Source organism: Calidris pugnax, unplaced genomic scaffold, assembly GCF_001431845.1.
Source record: "Calidris pugnax isolate Ruff unplaced genomic scaffold, ASM143184v1 scaffold39, whole genome shotgun sequence".
Classification (NCBI taxonomy): Eukaryota; Metazoa; Chordata; class Aves; order Charadriiformes; family Scolopacidae; genus Calidris; species Calidris pugnax.
Genome location: NW_015090828.1, coordinates 2,448,331 through 2,466,199, shown reverse-complemented (window position 1 = coordinate 2,466,199; position 17,869 = coordinate 2,448,331). Strand labels below are relative to the sequence as shown.

Here is a 17,869-nt window from a genome sequence, read left to right as displayed (position 1 = left end):
TTCTGAATATATTTTTGCTAGGTTGATTTTGCAAACCGTTTCGTTGGAGGTGGTGTGACCGGGGCAGGACTAGTACAAGAAGAAATTCGGTTTTTAATCAACCCGGAACTGATTGTATCGAGGCTCATCACTGAGGTCTTGGATCACAATGAATGTCTTATCATCACAGGTTAGTCTTTGCAGAAAATGTTTCACGTCTTATTTTATATATAGAAAATATGTTTTGAATTGAAGTTTAGTATGCTTAAATGCTGTAGGCATAAAAAGAAAAAAGAAGAAAAAGAGTAAGTCAGTATTCATTTGACAAAGTGCTTCGTCTTCACCTGCCTCTTAAGAGCATAGGGCTGCTGGATCCAATAGATGTTTTGTGAAGGAAACAACAACAACAAAGTGATGGCAAGCAGACAGAACTTTTTTTAATCGTATATAAATGTGTTTCAGGATTCAGTGTTTAGGCCTACCTCAAGAATTCTGTCGGGCAGGATAGGTGAAAGCCACAAATACCAGCTCTTAGCTGGTCCCAGCAGATATTGCTTGTTGTGTTAATGCAGGGTGGGGTTTTTTTGTTCCTGTCTGGAATTTGTAACATTTGATGTGATCAGTGAGACTGAAAACTGTGAGAAGAGGAACTGCCTTCCGTTTACCAAAAAGGAGAGGAAGTGTGAGGGGAGATGATCGGGATCCATTAAAAAGGGTAGAAAGTCAGGAAATGCCTCTTAAGGATTTTGAGATTTGGATCTTGTAAGTTATGAACATGTGTTTGTGTTACTTTTAAGTTAATTATGGGTTTGTAATTACAACATCAACTAAATACTTCTCCAGTATGTTGTTGAGGGGCTGTGTACGGAGATGTGCTGTCTGTCCAATGCTTTGCTGAGAGAGTTTTTCCTTTTGTTTCCGCCTCTGTCGGAGAACTTGGAATGTTTTATTATCTGTGGATGAAAACAGCATCAAAACAGCTAATGTCACTATTAAGAACTGGAGAGGTGGGGGTCATGCTGTGTGTGTGTCAGTTCTGTACACGGGAACAGAGTGAGAGTTTTTTATGACTGAAAAACAAAATTATGTGATACTATTTTTTATTTACTCTAAAGAACGGCAAGAAAGAAAAAAGTATTTGATCAGAGACATCCTCTGGGCAAATATTGTAATAGATTATGTATATTTTCTATTTTTTAGTCTGCTATAGTAAAAATGTTGGGTTTAGTTACCTGAGCTGCCTCCACAGTCAGGAGTTTGTACAGGTATTAGAACACTTTTCTTGGAAAAGTCCTTCCAAAGCACTCATTTCTCTCCCATGCATGCACAGGAGAAATTTGAGCTTAGATCTTGCAAATCTCCCTCTGTTCTGAGCTATTGATTGTTCTGGGCAGAGCATCTTCTGTTTTCAGTCTTAGGCTTGGTAATCTTTTTAAGGCAGGGTTTTATTTTGTTTTTCTACCCTGCTGAAATTAATACCTCTTCTGTGAAAACTTTTTGATAAATTGGTTTTTGTGATTGCCTTTTAAAAAAAAAAAAAAAAAAAAAAAGATTCTTGGCCATCACTGATTTCTGTTATGTATTTTGGATATAATACTATAACAAGATGAACGAATTGAAGTCGTGTCCTCTGGGTAAGGCTCTTCTGGGGGCAGGGTGCAAACAGAGCACAGCGCTCAGTCTGCGTAATAACTGACTGGGGGAAAACACTAAATGAATGTTTTGAAGGAGCTTCCCCCATTTCCCTGCAATAACTAGTGATTTGGCATGAACAAATAAAGGTGAAGGTGTTTTTTCACTGCAGCAATATTTTTTTAGTTTTCTTGAGTACTTTATAGTGTTTTGCAATTAGTATTTGCGATATGGTGTTCCTTTTAAAAAAAAAAAAAAAAAAAAGAAGATTCTTGGCCATCACTGATTTCTGTTATGTATTTTGGATATAATACTATAACAAGATGAACGAATTGAAGTCGTGTCCTCTGGGTAAGGCTCTTCTGGGGGCAGGGTGCAAACAGAGCACAGCGCTCAGTCTGCGTAATAACTGACTGGGGGAAAACACTAAATGAATGTTTTGAAGGAGCTTCCCCCATTTCCCTGCAATAACTAGTGATTTGGCATGAACAAATAAAGGTGAAGGTGTTTTTTCACTGCAGCAATATTTTTTTAGTTTTCTTGAGTACTTTATAGTGTTTTGCAATTAGTATTTGCGATATGGTGTTCTTCTCTAATGGAAATGGCCATTCCATCATTTTCATTTCATCCCTGGAGCTCTTCCACCTCGGTTCTTAGCCAAGTCTCCACTGTGTGTCACAGTCCTCTTGATAAATTACATTCTTTGTGATGCATCTTGACTCAGCAGCCTAATGGGTATAACTGTGTAGCTTAAATTTGCAGAAGAGTCTGAGAAATTGGAGAGAAATTAAATTTGTTGTGATTGCGCGGTATCTGGTTAAGATCACTGCTGTAATGAGTATGGAACTGGTCGTGCAAGCAGTCAGCTTCTTCAGCACAGACATCTACCCACAGAAATGTCAGCAGCGGTACCAGAGATTCCCACAGCTGCGTTTCTGGTAGATCTGTGAATGTGTCAGTGTTTTTCACTCGGGGCTTTTTCTTTTCTGTTTTTTTATCCTCTTTGAGTTCACATATACCCGGGCAGCGTTAGGAGCAGATGAAGCCATGTTCCATGTTTGCTTTAAATCTACAGGTTGAGCAATGGCCACTCCTTGCATCTTAGCGATGCATTTTCAGAGACTTCTAAGCCCATTACCCGTGCAGTAAACAAGATCAGATAATTGGTTCAGCTGACAATTTACTTGGAGAGGAAAAAGTGTTTTTCAGCTGTATTTAGCAGGCTGATCGTGCCACTGTCTGGAGAGCCAGAAGACTAATGGTGGTGCAAGATAAGCATCAGAACTGATTGAAAGGGAGAGAAGGACCATCCCCTCAGTTCTGGCAGTAAATGTGCATCTGTATTGGTGACTTAAAAACTATACTCTGCACTTTTCACATGAACTCCTTTTTATTCAGCAGTGGTGGTACTGCCTCTTCAGAGGTATAATTTCTAGCTCATAAGAAATACTAGAGGGACAGTATGGTGGGGTTTTTCCCAATCCCTGGGAACTTTCTAATGTCATACAGATGCAAATGGAAATCTAGACTATGGAGTCTGATTAAGGGCTATATTTATTTTTAGTAGGAACCACAACTCTTTCTAGATGAATGAGGTCCCATAAGCACTAACACTTGGCGATTTCACTGTTTGTCTGATGCTGTAGCTATTACAAATTTCACAAAGAATGCATTTTTGAGTTACAGTTGTAGATACTTTCTTTGACTTTAGGTTGGCTTATTTAGTTTATTTTGTAGCTTGTTTTTTAAAGTTCTGATGGAATTGTGCTATTTTGCTCTATTTGTGTCTTGGCTTTTTTTACCTCTTTTTTATTTTTATTTTTTTTTATTTATGGGAAGAAAAAAGAAGTACAATTGATTCCTTACTGCCTCTGTTCTCCCAGCAACAGCAGTTTGTATCCCAGTAGTTCACAGGCAAAGGTGCTGCCAGTTAAGTAATCATTTTTGTCTGACACATTTCCAGAGCTTCACTTCTGAAAACCCATTGATTTTCATTAACTTTGGGTTTCTGGGACATGAGTTTAGAGTTCCTGTGATTTCGTTGAGTTTCTCTGTTATTGATTTTTTTTTTTTTTTTTTTTTTTTTTTTTTTTTTTTTTTTTTTTAATATGTATCTATAAATATAGATATTTGCTTGTTTGTTTATTTTCTGGTGCTTTCATCATCACACACTGCACTTCCATAAAAATTAATGAAAACTATGAACCTTGAAACAGTGAGCTTAATACTCTGGCTGTCATTTAATCTGTCTTGTTACAGTATCTTGACAGCCCAGTCTTTTCTTTGCACAAGCTAGGCACCAAAGGAAATGCTTCCTTTTCAAAGTTGGAACTTTTGCTACGCTGTCCCCTGAAGAGAGCTGTCAGAAAAGTCACATGCTTCCCTTGTCTTTTGTAGCTATTTGCTCAGACAGTTTTTCCAAGCATATCAAGTAAATCTGAATTTTTGCTAAGACTTTTCCTGATGTAGGTAAGGCTGATAGCCCACAATTCAATTAGAAAGCTGACGTCTGAATACTTAAACTGCTCGCAGTTGTCCTTTGTAGGAGAGCATGAATGAGTGTGAATATATAGGCATATTCTGCCATCACAATTTTGATGACTTTGATTTTGTAACAGGAAGTGAATTCTTGGTGAGGAATCTTTTACCATCCCACTCATTGTGCAGAGCAACTTTTCAAAATCGCCTCAAGTGGAATTTGTGTGCCCTCAGGATGGTTAATCGTCTAGACAAAGCTAAATAAATAAGTGGATAATTGAGCAGATAAGCTAAAAAAGGGCTGATAAGTCGTTTCAGTTAAAACAAATTTGGGAAAATATCTTGAAGTATATGCATCATTTTAGATAGTTTTTAACAGCTTATGTTTTATACATTTAAGACTACTGGATGCAAGTATTCAGATTCCTTTGTCAGATGAGTTAAAAATTAATAGTTTCATGATTCTGATTGTTCAACTTTTTTATTTATTTAGAGATTGAAAAACTTCAAAATTGAATTTGAGCATTTGTATTCTGAGTATCACCAATCTCTGCAGTAGTTAGGCACTGCTATTGTCTTAATAATCAGATGTTTTGTGCTGTCAGCTTACAGGTCTTCCTAAAACCCACTTTTCTGTTATAGGCATAGCTGCTGTCACTGTCTGTAATCAAGGGGTTGCTTAACAGTTATGTTCTTACTTGTACTGTTTATAACTTGTGCCAAACTGTACCCGTATAAGCTGAAATTTTCTTGAAAAGGTATTTTTTCAGTCCCCTACTTCTGAAATTCAGCTGTTCAGAGCTTAAAACAGGGAAAAGTTGTGATTTTGCTGTGGTGTTACCTTAGGAGTATTTCTTTGAAGCACTTGTGCATCTCCAGGTTTTTAAGCAAGGTCCTGAAGTTCAGTAAAACAAGGTGAAAGGCAGTGCTTTAGAAAAGTTATATGATCCTTACTCTCAGTTAAAATGCTCTCCTTGGTCTTGGGATAAACCTTTGAAAAGTAGAGCATAATAGTTAAAATTGTTGGATGTCTTAATGTGCTACTTTCTTATAGCCCTTAATGCTTGCCAAGATTACCCTGCTGGACCTCTGCACAGAGCAGCCAAGTATGTTCCAGACCGTGGGTTTGTGGGTCCTCGAGCTTTTACAGAAGTAGGCTCTTGGTACTGACCACGGCGGCTGAGAGCAGTGGCCTTTTGGTCCATTCAGTGCCATTAATTGCTGTGATATCTCAGAATTTGTCTCGGGAACTGTAATGCAGGAATCATGCTTAGCAAATGCAGAACAAAAGGATAGGAGGGCAAAGGGGTGGTTTATTGGGCAATGGGACTAGGAAGCTGACCAGTCCTACCCATCCTTAGGTAAGGTTGCCCTCAAGAGACTGTGGGGCAACAAACTGGGTCACACTGGCATGTTGGACATCTGCTTGGTTTCTGACCATCAGGGTTTTCTTTGGCTTTATGGATTTTAATTTTGTTAGAGAAATAAAATGTATAAACGTATAGCTCACTACATACACTTTTGAATCTCTTTATACGTTTTTTGTCTCATGTTTACTAAACTGTCAGCCCAGACATCTGCTAAATTGTGATGAAGTAGGGTTGCTGTGTTTTCAAGAGGGAAATGACTATTTTATCATCGTGTTTACAGGAAGGAGCCTGAAAAAAGCAAAGCAAAATGCTGGTGGTGTGAAGGCTCACGGTCTTTGTTAACCAGATATTAGCCAGTAAAACTTCAGAGATGATAGGCATTTTATTGAGAAGCTATTGAACTTGAGAGGGGCAAAGTTGAAAACTGTCATCTTGATACGTACTGGACAGCATTCATGGATCTGCACTTGTTCTGTGGTGGAGGCTACGGGTCATCTGTGGAAAAAACCCTTCTACTGGTTGCCAGAAGATCTTGTGTTCTTGGTGCAGATATGATTCTCTATTTTCTGTTGCTTCTGAGAGCTGTGTGTTCATTTGGAGAAGTAGTGATTCCTAAGAAAGATTTGCCAAGTGAAAAAATATGTACATATTTTGTATGTAATACAGAAAATCATTTGTTTCAGGTACTGAGCAGTACAGTGAGTACACAGGCTATGCAGAAACTTACCGGTGGGCAAGGAGCCATGAAGATAAGACCCCAAGGTAAAGTTCCACATAAATATTTCAAATGATGGAATAAAGGAATACATTTGTGAACTTGGCCATTTAAGTATTTCCTCGTATTTGCCTTAATAGAGAATTTGCCTCTTTGATCCTGCTCTCTTCAGTAAAGCCAACAAGCTAAAAGAAGTTATATTAATAATATTAATGCTAGTAAATGGTACCTGCCAATACATCAGTTCTTAAACCATCATCTTTTACAGTTACATATAATTAAACCAAATTTTTAAGATACTGACTGAACTCTGGATTTTAATGTGACAAGATGTTTGAAAATGATACCTCAGGTGCCACAGTGCAGCTGATGTGTGGCAAAATACAATTTAATATCATGAATCTAAGTAGAAAGCTCTGAGCCCTTGAATTTATTTCTCCAAAAATGCTATCATAGTGTACCCACAAAATTACCCATTTGGTATAGAAACATACACAATGTACTCTCATTTAAATGTTGGAGGAGGACAGAGAGCCAAAGGGCTTCTCTCTGAGCTTGCAGTGTTCTTAACGTACTTAATAAATAGCGCTGTGTAATTAGATTTGTTACACATTTATGCCCAAAGTCTAGCCAGAGCATTTCTAACCTTATAGGGAGACCTGTCTCATTCTTGGTGTTGCTTTCATTCTCGACACACAAAAAAAGTGCTCCGTTGTCTGTTATGAGCTCACATTTTTGGCTTCTTCTAACAGCAGCTCCGCAGGGCTCATTTTGGGTCAAAGTTACGTGGCCAATATTTAACAACTAACGCCGTTTCCTTTTCTCCTCCCTCCAACCTCAGGGATGAATGGCAGCGACGCTACACTGAAATTGTTGCTATAGATGCATTTCACTTCAGACGTTTCCTTGATCAGTTTAGCCCAGAGAAGATTAGAAGAGAGCTCAACAAGGCCAGTAACTTCTTACAACCTCCTGCAGTCTAAGGCTGTTTCATTAATGTTTATAGTACCTTTTCAAATAGTTTTGTATTATTATCATCAGCTAAGGAAGTTCTTGCTTAGTTGTGTCTCTTATAAAAGGTGCACTTCTCAGGATTTCACTGTCCAATGTTAAAACAGAAACGTCAAATGGAATTACTCTTATCCTTTGATATGCTATTCAAAGCTGTATTTAACTTTCAAAAATACAAATGAAATTTGGATATACATTTCATTAATGAGCCCTAATTTGCAATTTTTATCATTAAATAAGATATTTGCATTTTGTGGTGGTTCCCAGTCCTTGCTGTCTGCCCTGGACTAGGTGCTGCATAATGTTTTGGAACATGGGGCTACTTTTCCAAGCCATGGCAGGTGCTTTATTATGTTTCATGGCTGAGGTTTTAATGTTATTTGGTTTTTTTCTTGCTCTGCTGCTTCTTTTCTTGAAGCTTAAACAGTCTTTTCCCAGCTCTTGAGCTTGTACTTTTTCAATGACTAGTAATTGCTGTCAGAGAGCTGTTTATAGTTCTGAGACCTTAGATTTCAACCTGTGCCAATGTTTTCAAGGCCTTTGCTGTTATCCCATGCATGAATTTTAGCTCCTAATGAGATGCCTGGTATCAATCTCCAGTTCACATAGCAAATTCTCCTAAGTTAATAAGAAGCTAATGAGCCAGAATGAGGGCCTTGCATGGTTAGTATAAGTCATAGGTACTGAAAGGTCTGTGGCCTGTTATAGCGATGGTAATGTTTGGGTTTTTTACGGGGCAGTTGAGTACAAGAATGCTTCCAGTTATACTGTATGAGTGTGCTTGTATTTGGATTCAAAACATGCTAATGATAAGGTCTCCTTAGTGTGCTTGTACATTTATACCTGCAGTGGGCCTCTGCTTGAGCTACGGGGTTAAATACAAGGGCATAACACTGCTGTTGTTAAAGTCTCCTGCTTTCTGTAGTATAGGAGGGTATAGAATAATGTAGGATGCATTTTAAATAAATTCAAACATGGACAGTGTGTTCCTAGTTCTCAGTTGGAAAGGGAAAGGAAATATACCTGAAAAAAAATTTTTTTTTTTTCCCCCGTGCAGAAATATTGTACAGTGCTGAAGGACTAATTTAATTTAGTCATAAAGCCTTAGCATCTTGACTAAAGTAACATTCATCAGCTTGTTTCTTCATGGTTGGTAATGAAATTAGCCCTGAAAAAGACAGTAAATAAATTTTGTTACCTTCAGTAGTATCTTAGGACAAAATTCAAATTACCTACTCTAGTGAATTTATGATCTGCCTACAATATTCAGTATTATTGATTAGCAGATACATTTATGTAGCTAAAAAAGAACAACTCTTCTGCTTCCCATATGGAGGCAACTGCTTTAAAACTGCACAGAAGGCTTTCCTGTTCCTGCGTTCCTAGGTGAAAATGGTGTAAAATATTGGTGTGTTGTCTTTTTTTTTTATCCTTTTTTAAGTGATTAGTTTTTATCATTTGTTTGCTATGAAAAATCATAGGGGAGCACTTAGATATTTTTCTTCATGGCTGCTGAAGTCCTTCCGCATATTTGCTGGTGTTCTTGTTGTGTCTGACAGGACAGTTTTGTTCTTCGTGTCCTGGCGAGTTGAGAAATCCATGCCTGCTAAGAAAAAGCTGAAAAGAAAATGATGTGTTGTTGCTGTTGACGTTCCCTCACTAGGAGGAGGAATTTGAGGAATTACTGTCCACACAGCCAGAGTTATGACTTGCTTGGCCCCACTAGTTTCATACAACCACACTTTGGACGCAAAACACAATAATAATAGCTCTGCTTTGAGAGAGCTCAAGTAGCTGCCTGCACCTGACGATGTGCAAGTGCTCCTTATGCAAACTCTGTATCGTGGTATCCTCAAATTATAACTAGAAGTCTGTATTTGCAACTTAGATCAGACTGGAGTGAACCCTGGGTACTTCAAGCTGTACCAAACAATTGTACCAATATATTTTTGTACTGTTGAAAATGTTCCCAAAGAGATTTATCCTTTTTTTTCTTTATGTGGAAGCACCTGCCTTTACTCAAGATTTCTTAGTGAATATCACACCACCTCCTCCTACCCTCATCTGTTCCATTAGATCTGTGTTCTAAGGTGGCATTTTGTATTTTATTTTCAGTTTTGAGCAATTTCAGTAATACTAGACAGGGCAGTTCAGTTGTCATGTATGATAAATGGGCTGAAAAGCAACAAACATGATACAAGCTACTGTTATTCTTTGCGCTGTCTATCCTGAAAAGTTTCCTGGGGAGTCAGCACCTGTATCTAATTTTTAACTTGGATTCAAATAATTCTTTAGCGATTTACTTTACATTTATAGGAAGACTAATGGTGTATTGAAGTAGTTTGAATTTGGTATTGCTAGAAGACAATTCTGATTACTGTTACCATCTTATTGCTTGAAAATACCGCAACAGATTTGCCTGTCAACTACTTCTTCTGCCTCTTGTCTGCCTGCAGGCCTACTGTGGCTTCTCTCGCCCCAATGTCCCACCTCAACACCTCTCTGCAATAGCCACAGGAAACTGGGGATGTGGTGCCTTTGGAGGGGACTCCCGATTAAAAGGTAAATTATAGCAATTCATTAGCTTTGGTCTTGAGGCCATGAGTAAGGTGGCCTTAAACAGGACTCCCGATTAAAAGGTAAATTATAGCAGTTCATTAGCTTTGGTCTTGTGGCCATGAGTAAAGTGGCCTTAACAAAAACGCGTGTTGCTTTTCTATGCTATTTTCAGTATAAAGCTTGAGGTAAGAGTATGATGGTGAAATGCTGGGTTATAAGGACCTGTAGCACTGAAACCTTCAAAAGCACGGACGCCCGCTATTAGCTCACAAAGAGAAGGTGTTCATTGCAGTTCTCAGTCGTATAAATCAGTTGACCTTTCTGGAGCAGTCTTTTTAGATTACGCCTAAAATTCATATCTCTGGAAAGCTATTTAAAGTACCTGGTGGTTTGCAGGGCTTCACAAATTTGTTGGTAATGCTTAATGTTTAGTTTTGCTCCTTAATATATTGCTGTATGCCAGTTTCCAGTCACTCAGACATGCTCCTTCCTTTCCTGACTTGCCTGCTGTCTCACTTCCTCATGTTCTTTTATTTTTGAGTGTTTATAATGCAGCAGATATCACATGCCTACATTCATTTAAGACTTTTTCCCATCAAGTCAAGAACTGATGGATACTGACATTTAAATTGATACCCTGATTCATGTAGTTCTAAGTAGAAATTTACATTTTGTTGTTTTCAAACATTTGGAGAGGATATAAAATTTACTTTTCTGAACAGCTTTAGGTAGTTACATAGAGACAGACAATCATCAGGCTACCAGCTTCATTAGTTTTCTTTCTTAATGTGTTTTATTCATTGAGCATCTTTTTCTTTTTTTTTCTCTCAATGCTCATTGATTTCCTGACAGTTGTGATTTCCATTAGAAAGAATGGGCTGCCAAGTGCATATCATCAATATCAGAAGTATTTACTGCAGGATCTGATCGTACTTGATTATGATAGGAAGGTTTAATAAATGCTTTGATTTGCAGAAGTCCCCCTCTTGGATCTGAACTGTAGTATCCCACGTATATTTCTATTAATGTATGGTTTTCTGAAAAAAATATGGCTCATCTGATCTAAGCCATTGTTTGTTCACCATTGGATGTGACTTCTAGAATGGGGATTTCTTGACGGAAAGTTTGACCCTCGTTTTATAAGATTTATAGCAATTCAGAATGAACAGTAGGATATTTTTAATATCTTCTGTAAAGTGAAGCAGCATTGTTTGTTTGGAATGAATAATAAGATTCATTAGGTTCTATTCCCCTATGCAAGCTAGTTAATTAGACCCTTTAAAAGCTGAACTACTGAAGCTTTACCAAATCCACACCTGGTTCAGTAGTTTAATTAAAATATCATTCCCAGATTGAGATTAATTTCACATATGAATTGTGTAATTTATAATTTTAGCTCTGGGTTTACAAGAGGGGTTTTTTTGATTAAAGAAGGCAGTATTTTATTAGGTCTCTGCTTAAAAATGTGAAAGATTCTTGACTGAGCTATGAACAGCTTTCATTTAGTTTCCCCTAGCAGGTAGTAATGCAGTACATACACTATTTTATTTAAAATTAATCTTTACAAAGACAATATTAATCACATTTTAATTAACTCTACTTACTGGGTAGAAAAGGAAAGAATTAATATCAGAACCACACCCATAGGCTCTGAAATAAGACAAGCAGCAATGGATGAACTAGTTGCTGGGATCCATTATTTGGACTGTTGCAAATTACCTGAAATGAAGGTGTGATTGATTACACGTGTCTGTGACACTCCAGCCTGGTGGGACTGGCTGGTGGAAAAGCTGTGCTCTTGTACTAGTTTGGTGCTACCTAAAAGGGTCCTGGTGTTTCTTCTTCCTTTCCCTGTTCTTGGCTGAATGGTCCGGTGCCCGCCCTCGCAGCAGCTCTGGCTCTTCACAAACCCTTCACTCGGCCAATTCAGCTGCTAATATAGCAGAAAACAATTAGCTCTTACTCTTTTGCCATGTAACTTTTCTGCCAGGTTGGTGAATGGAGTTGGCTCAGTGAGACCTCTGCTGAGTACCTGAGAGCTGCAGAAAACTCAGGGGGTGGCCGAGAAGGGAGAAAATGTATGTGGACCAGAGCCACTTTCTCCAATTGCAGGAGGTCGTTAGCTTGGCTCAGCTGGACCACTGATCAATCACCAAAGGGTTTCTCAAGATGAATCTTCAAAAATCTGTTTCCAGGATAGGAAGCATTCTTCTTTCTTTTCCCTATAGAAAAACAAATTCTGTCTGTTTTGTAATGTTAGCCATTGACAGAACTTGGGATGCAGTTTAGTCCAGTGAGTTTGACGTAAAGCTGGAAATTAAATAACCTGAATTGCATTTTTGGCATCACCCCCCACGTTTTAGAGGTCAGAACGAGCCATCATATTTTTATGCTGCACGCTTCTGTTGTAGGTAAGATGGACACCTTAAATTGCACAGCAAGAGACTACAGAGCCATAGGTCTTCTCTTGGAGGCTAAGTCAGCTCCTGCTTTGTGTCGCTTACCCAGTGGGAGGGTGGGCTCCTTTCCCTCTTGGGGGGTGGCAGAGAGTGGAAATTGTGATGTGCTGGTGGATGCTTTTTACCTGCTACTTGTGACTGGGTGCATCAGGTTAACCAGGATGTGAGACAGTGCCCTGTCGCCTTAGGCTGTTGTGTGTGTTTATTGGATGGTTAATGGCTGCATGCTCCTTGGGGGTGGACACGGATTATTTTTTTTTAAGCACGTTGTTTATCTGGAAAGTAAGGGTGGTTGTCACCAGTGACTCCAGCAGAATACTTCAGCACTCTGAGCTGCAGTGCTCGGTATTCTTTACTTTGTTTTAAAAGTGGAAGTAATATTTACCTACTGATTGTTTGAATTGCTCTGTAGCATCCACCTGGAGATGGGTTGTGTGATTATTTGCTGTAAACTTGGCTGCGTATTTCCCTTCAGCAAATTGTTTTATCCTGTATTCATGTCTGTAATCTTTTTTTTTTGCTGTTTCAGCCTTAATACAGATATTGGCAGCTGCTGAGGCTGGACGTGATGTTGTTTATTTTACCTTTGGAGATGTGGAACTGATGCGGGATATCTACAGCATGCACACTTTTCTCTGTGAGAAGGGCCAAACTATTGGTGAGCACAAAGAAATCTTTTCATGCAGCAAAGAGACTTAACCATCTCTGTCAGTGGAAGGGGTCCAATAAGAACTATTGGCATCAAGTCCTAAACACCAGGAAATACATCTCAGATTATTTACTCCTGTTTTCAGAGTGTGGAACTCTTCTGATTCAGGGTCAACTGCACAGTGTTAATCTGTTAAAAGACTTCTAGAATCCTTTGGTAACTCACTTGGGAGTTACCTTCCAGAATTTGGAAAATATGGATACATGTGGTAGACAGAAGGTTTGCAAAAGTTTTTAATATAACTCAAAATGCTTTGAAAAGGGAAAATCTGCGTATGCATTCTTGACCTAGGTTTGTCTTATAGTGGTTCTGGCTTGATCCTGCAAGATGGAAAGTGGTCAGATATGTTATCCAGTAGCAATACAAGAAAAGCAGTGTATCCATTGCCCCACTGTGGTTGTTAAATGTCTTTAATTTGTGGGACAGAAGCCCAAAGCCAGGTAATTGGCAGTGTGTTTGTTAGTACGTATGCAAGCCTAATGTCCAGGTAGATTGTGTGGAAAGCTCAGCAGAAAGCTGAGGGAGCTGTTGTGGTTGAACCCAGCAGGCTGCAAACACCAGCAGCTGCTCACTTGCTCCTGTCCCCTCCCCTGCAGTGAGATAGGGAACAGAATCAGGGAGGGGGGAAAAAAAAAAGGTAAAATTTGTGGGTTGAGATTAAAAAGCTCCACAGTTTAATAGGACAGCGAAGGAGGAGAAAGTAATAACAACAATAATGATTAAAAGGATGCACAAAACAAGTGATGCAGAATGCAGTTGCTCACCCCCCACTGACCAGTGCTCAGCCTGTTCCCAAGCAGTGATGGCAGCCCCCCGGCCAGCTCCCACAGTTTATGTACAGAGCATGATGTCTCATGGTATGGAATAACCCTTTGGGCAGTTTGGGTCAGCTCTCTGGCTTTGTCCCAGCTACTTGTGCACCTCCCCACCAGCAGAGCATGGGAAGCTGAAGAGTCCTTGACTTACTATAAGCATTACTTAACAACAACTGTAAAACATCAGTGTGTTATCAGCATTCTCATGCTACTCCAGAACACAGCACTATAGCAGCTACTGGGAAGAAAATTAGGAGTTGTGTTCCCTTATACAGTTGTCTACCTCCTCTTTCCTCATTTACAGAGATGTTCCTCTCCACTGTCTTGGTGTGAGTGTGTGTTTCTAGTCTTCATTTGCAGTCATACATTTCTTCCTATGGCATGATCTTACATTTTAAAAATTATTTCTTTTCATTTTTAAGGGGACATTTATAGGCTGTTACTGAGATATTACAATGAAGAATGCAGGAGCTGTTCCACCTCAGGACCGGATGTCAAGCTGTACTCTTACATTTACAACACCATTGAGTCCTATGCAGATTCTACTGATGATGATGAGGAGGAAGAAAAAGGATTGTGCTTTGAGGATTAAAATAGATGTATTTGATCAGAATATTGTTCATCTCCTCCCACTGGTATATTGTTTGAATCGCTGGGTATAATGTATGAATTGGCTTAATATATATTGACTGTATTGGTAGTTACATGTAACACCCAAACAGCAAAAAAATATCACTTTTGAGAGACAAGATTTTTTTTTTTGGTTTGATGTTTTCATCCATGAAAACTGTATTCATGGTGTACAGAAAAGACTTGGTCAGTCTGGTTCGTGTTATACCTTGTTAAGCAGGATGTTTTGGTACCTATTTCTATTTCAGTCAAGAGATTGCTGAAAGACTTTAGAAGAGTCTTCTGTACTCCATTGCCTTTATTTTTCGGAGATCTTCTCTACATTTCTCATGTAAGCATAGTGCTGGAGTGCAGGCAGCCGTGTGACTCCTGGGATGATTTCAGAGAGAAGTGTTGTAAAGATTGTTTTTACTGAAAATTGTCATCATTTGATTACCTCCTTAAGACTGCCACAGTACCTTCATTGTTCTTATCAACTTATTCATTGAACTTAAAATGTCCTGGGTTTAATCTATTTTTTAATAAATGGTTAAAATGGATGGATTCTGGAGGAGCTGTAGTGCATTTCACAGCCGCATTGTCTCGAATCGGACATAAAAGACAGCATGAAGTACAGGAGGGTGGGAAAATGAGAAATGCGACCAAAGTTGGAAGCAGAGGGAAACATTTTCACAGGAAACTCTTCAATACCATTTTGTTGGTGCTGTCTGAACAAGGTCTTAGAGATGTGAGCAGATTGGAGGTTTCTCGAGGTTCAGTGGCGTTGGTGGTATCAGTTGAATTAAGGTCTGGTACTTGTGTTTGTATTGTCACATCAGTTCTCCTTTCTCTCAATGTGCACCTATGTGAGCATAAGGTCCCCATGGGACACTGGGAGTGAAGAAATGGAATTTACTTACATACCAGTGGGAGGAGAGTCTGCTGCAGGTAAGAACATGAGGTCTTGTTAGGAGTTTGCGCTTCTGTCTTTTTAGGCATGGGAGCGGTAGGGATGAAGAGAGGGCAAAAGATGTGTAAAAACTGTGCTATTACTATCTCTGTGAATACCAAATTAGTGTTGCTGTAGTAATTAATAATTTACAAAAAAGTGCAGATACATCTGTGATAAAACCTTCCCAGGTCTATGTACAGGGCCAATCCAATGAAACATTTGTCTATTAGTGGATTAAACCCAGTTTAAGTTTAAGCCCAAATTGGTTAGTGTAGCCTCTTCTGTGTTAGATTTTCTGGTCTGCCATGGTTGCAATTCCCGATTTAGGAATACAAGTTAAAACTGTAGCAGGAAATGTAGTGAGCTAAGGCTCTAGTATCAACAAATCCCTTTGGCTAATGTCAGATAAATCCTTTCCAGACCTGAAGCACAACATGGTAGTTAAATGCTGGCAGCTGTTGACAGTCTGGCTTACCATAAAGCACTTGCTGCTTCAGCTGCTCTGGTGGAAGCAACAGCAAAGAGTTTGGGTCATTTATGAACACCTTGAGAGTGCGGTGCCTGTGCGTTAATGCCACACGGGCGGCTTGGAAGCGCGTTGCTTGGAAGGTGACAGACCCAGCAGCTTAAAGGTTTCTTTCTATTCTTCCCACCAGCTGTAGTTTTCTGCACCCCATCCCTTATAAGGAGAAGATTTGAGCTAGAATTTCAGGCCTTTTCCTGTGTTTCCAACTTGTGTCCTCAGAATTTAGCAGAAATCTTTTCTCCTGCTCCTGGTGTTTCAGTGTTGGATCAGATTCCGGCAACAGGAATAACAGTGTTTTATAATAAGCTCTTGTTTGGGCATTTAGCTTCAACTATGATAGTGCTCCTAGATGCAATGTCAATAATAAATGTACCCTGTTAATTAAGACAAGTGATGGAAAATTGGTGCTATCTGCCAAACCTTCTTCACCTGACTACTCAGGATTTCCTATAGAAAAGGTGAACAGAATTTATACCTAAGCAACTGGAAGAAAATATAGCAAAAAGCTTTAGGTGGCTAGATGTGACCTCCCCTTTATTGTAAATAAATACATCCTTATTAGTGCAATATTAATTTTCATTGTGAGGGGAAGTGATTTGTCAGGTATGAAAAATTTACCAAAATAAGATGGCATAAAATTTTACTTCAGCTCTAGAAACAGAAAAATATATTTAACTTGGGAAGGATTCTCTGAAGATCATGTTTTAAGGTATCCAGTTAAGACGTTTTGTAGTGTCAAGTGTCCCTGGATAATCCTAGGCATTTTGTGCACTCTGTATTTTCAATGATACCTGAGAATTTTCTGATATGGGGAAGAATGCCTTTTATTTGAGATCATTCTTTAGGATATGTTTACCACCCTCATGAAATAAGGTTGTATGAAGAGGAGAAAAGGAAAATAACAACTCATTTTCTGTCTAATGTGTCATCTGACTAAGAGTTATGTATCCAACGTTATACTGTATGTCCCTGGTGTTGTAAAGAACAATGTTGTAAGAACACTTTGAATATGACTTAAATCGCAGGCAGCCTGAAGATTATATTTTTTTGTTGTTGTTTTGAGGGTGTTTTTGAGAAAAATAGCCCAGAGTTCACAAATTAGCAACGATGTTACATTCCCATGACTTTGTAATTCAGTAAAGAGCTAAACTGCCCAGATTGCTGCATGTGGAAGCAAGAATTTTGCATCAGCCCAACACGTGCTCTGCATCTTTCTTTCTTTATCCCTCCACCCACCGCTCTGCATTTCTGAACTATCAGAAACTATTTCTTTGGCGAGAGATGGCTTTTGGGGCTCTCTTTGAAGTAGCAGGGAATGGAGGTGCCAATGATCTCTCTGTGCAGCCTAGGAAGCTTCAGTTCCGCTCTTCTAGAAACCTGTTTATGGTGTATCCTGTTTTTTTTTGGGTTTTTTTTATTACTTTTAGGGATTTTTGCTATATGATTTCAAATAAAAATAAACTTCCTACCAAAACTTTTGTTTTATACTTTTTAGCAGCTAAACTGAATGCATAATACAAAACAACAGGCAGTCATGGAGATTGCAATGTTGCCTCATAGTCAAGTTTGGTGTCAGAGCAATTCTGTTGTTTTACAGCTCTTGCACCTAAATCCCTCAGTTTTGAGGTGTCTTATCTAATGATGAGTACCCGATACTGTATATATTAATTTATAAACTGTCAAAGTGTTCCTGATGTTCTTCTAAACTTACAGTTTATGCACCATGATATTATATTGATTTTTCTGGATCTGTATGCTAATGTTTACATGATTTTGTAGGAATACAATTAAAAAATTCTGACTGAAGTAATATTGTGTGCTTTGTCTCATGATGTCTTTTCCAGGACAGAGAAATTCCTGTGCATTTGAATGTACGTGGCACAATACTGTGGATAGTTCTAGCAGTAAATTTAATAATTCAGGTATTTTGACACATAAAATTCATGACACATAAGATGATGTAGGTAATTCATTCTGGCTGTAGAGTATTGTAGCGGTTGCTCTCATTTGTGTAGCAAAGTAAAAAGGAAGTACCTTCTGTAAATGGGAAGGGTG

The 17,869-nt window shown here is 38.7% G+C and overlaps 1 protein-coding gene across 2 annotated transcripts in view; it reads left to right on the top strand.

The window, feature by feature from the left end:
• The window catches only part of PARG (poly(ADP-ribose) glycohydrolase), a 64,804-nt gene extending 47,180 nt beyond the window's left edge, over positions 1-17,624 (top strand). For both annotated transcript variants that reach the window (XM_014940517.1, XM_014940516.1), the window contains exons 13-18: positions 22-169; positions 6,143-6,221; positions 7,016-7,124; positions 9,642-9,747; positions 12,733-12,861; positions 14,150-17,624. In XM_014940517.1, the coding sequence (XP_014796003.1) occupies positions 22-169; positions 6,143-6,221; positions 7,016-7,124; positions 9,642-9,747; positions 12,733-12,861; positions 14,150-14,319 (741 nt within the window). In that variant the 3' untranslated portion in view covers positions 14,320-17,624. The remainder of the gene's footprint in view (positions 1-21; positions 170-6,142; positions 6,222-7,015; positions 7,125-9,641; positions 9,748-12,732; positions 12,862-14,149) is intronic.
• Positions 17,625-17,869: the final 245 nt, after the last annotated feature.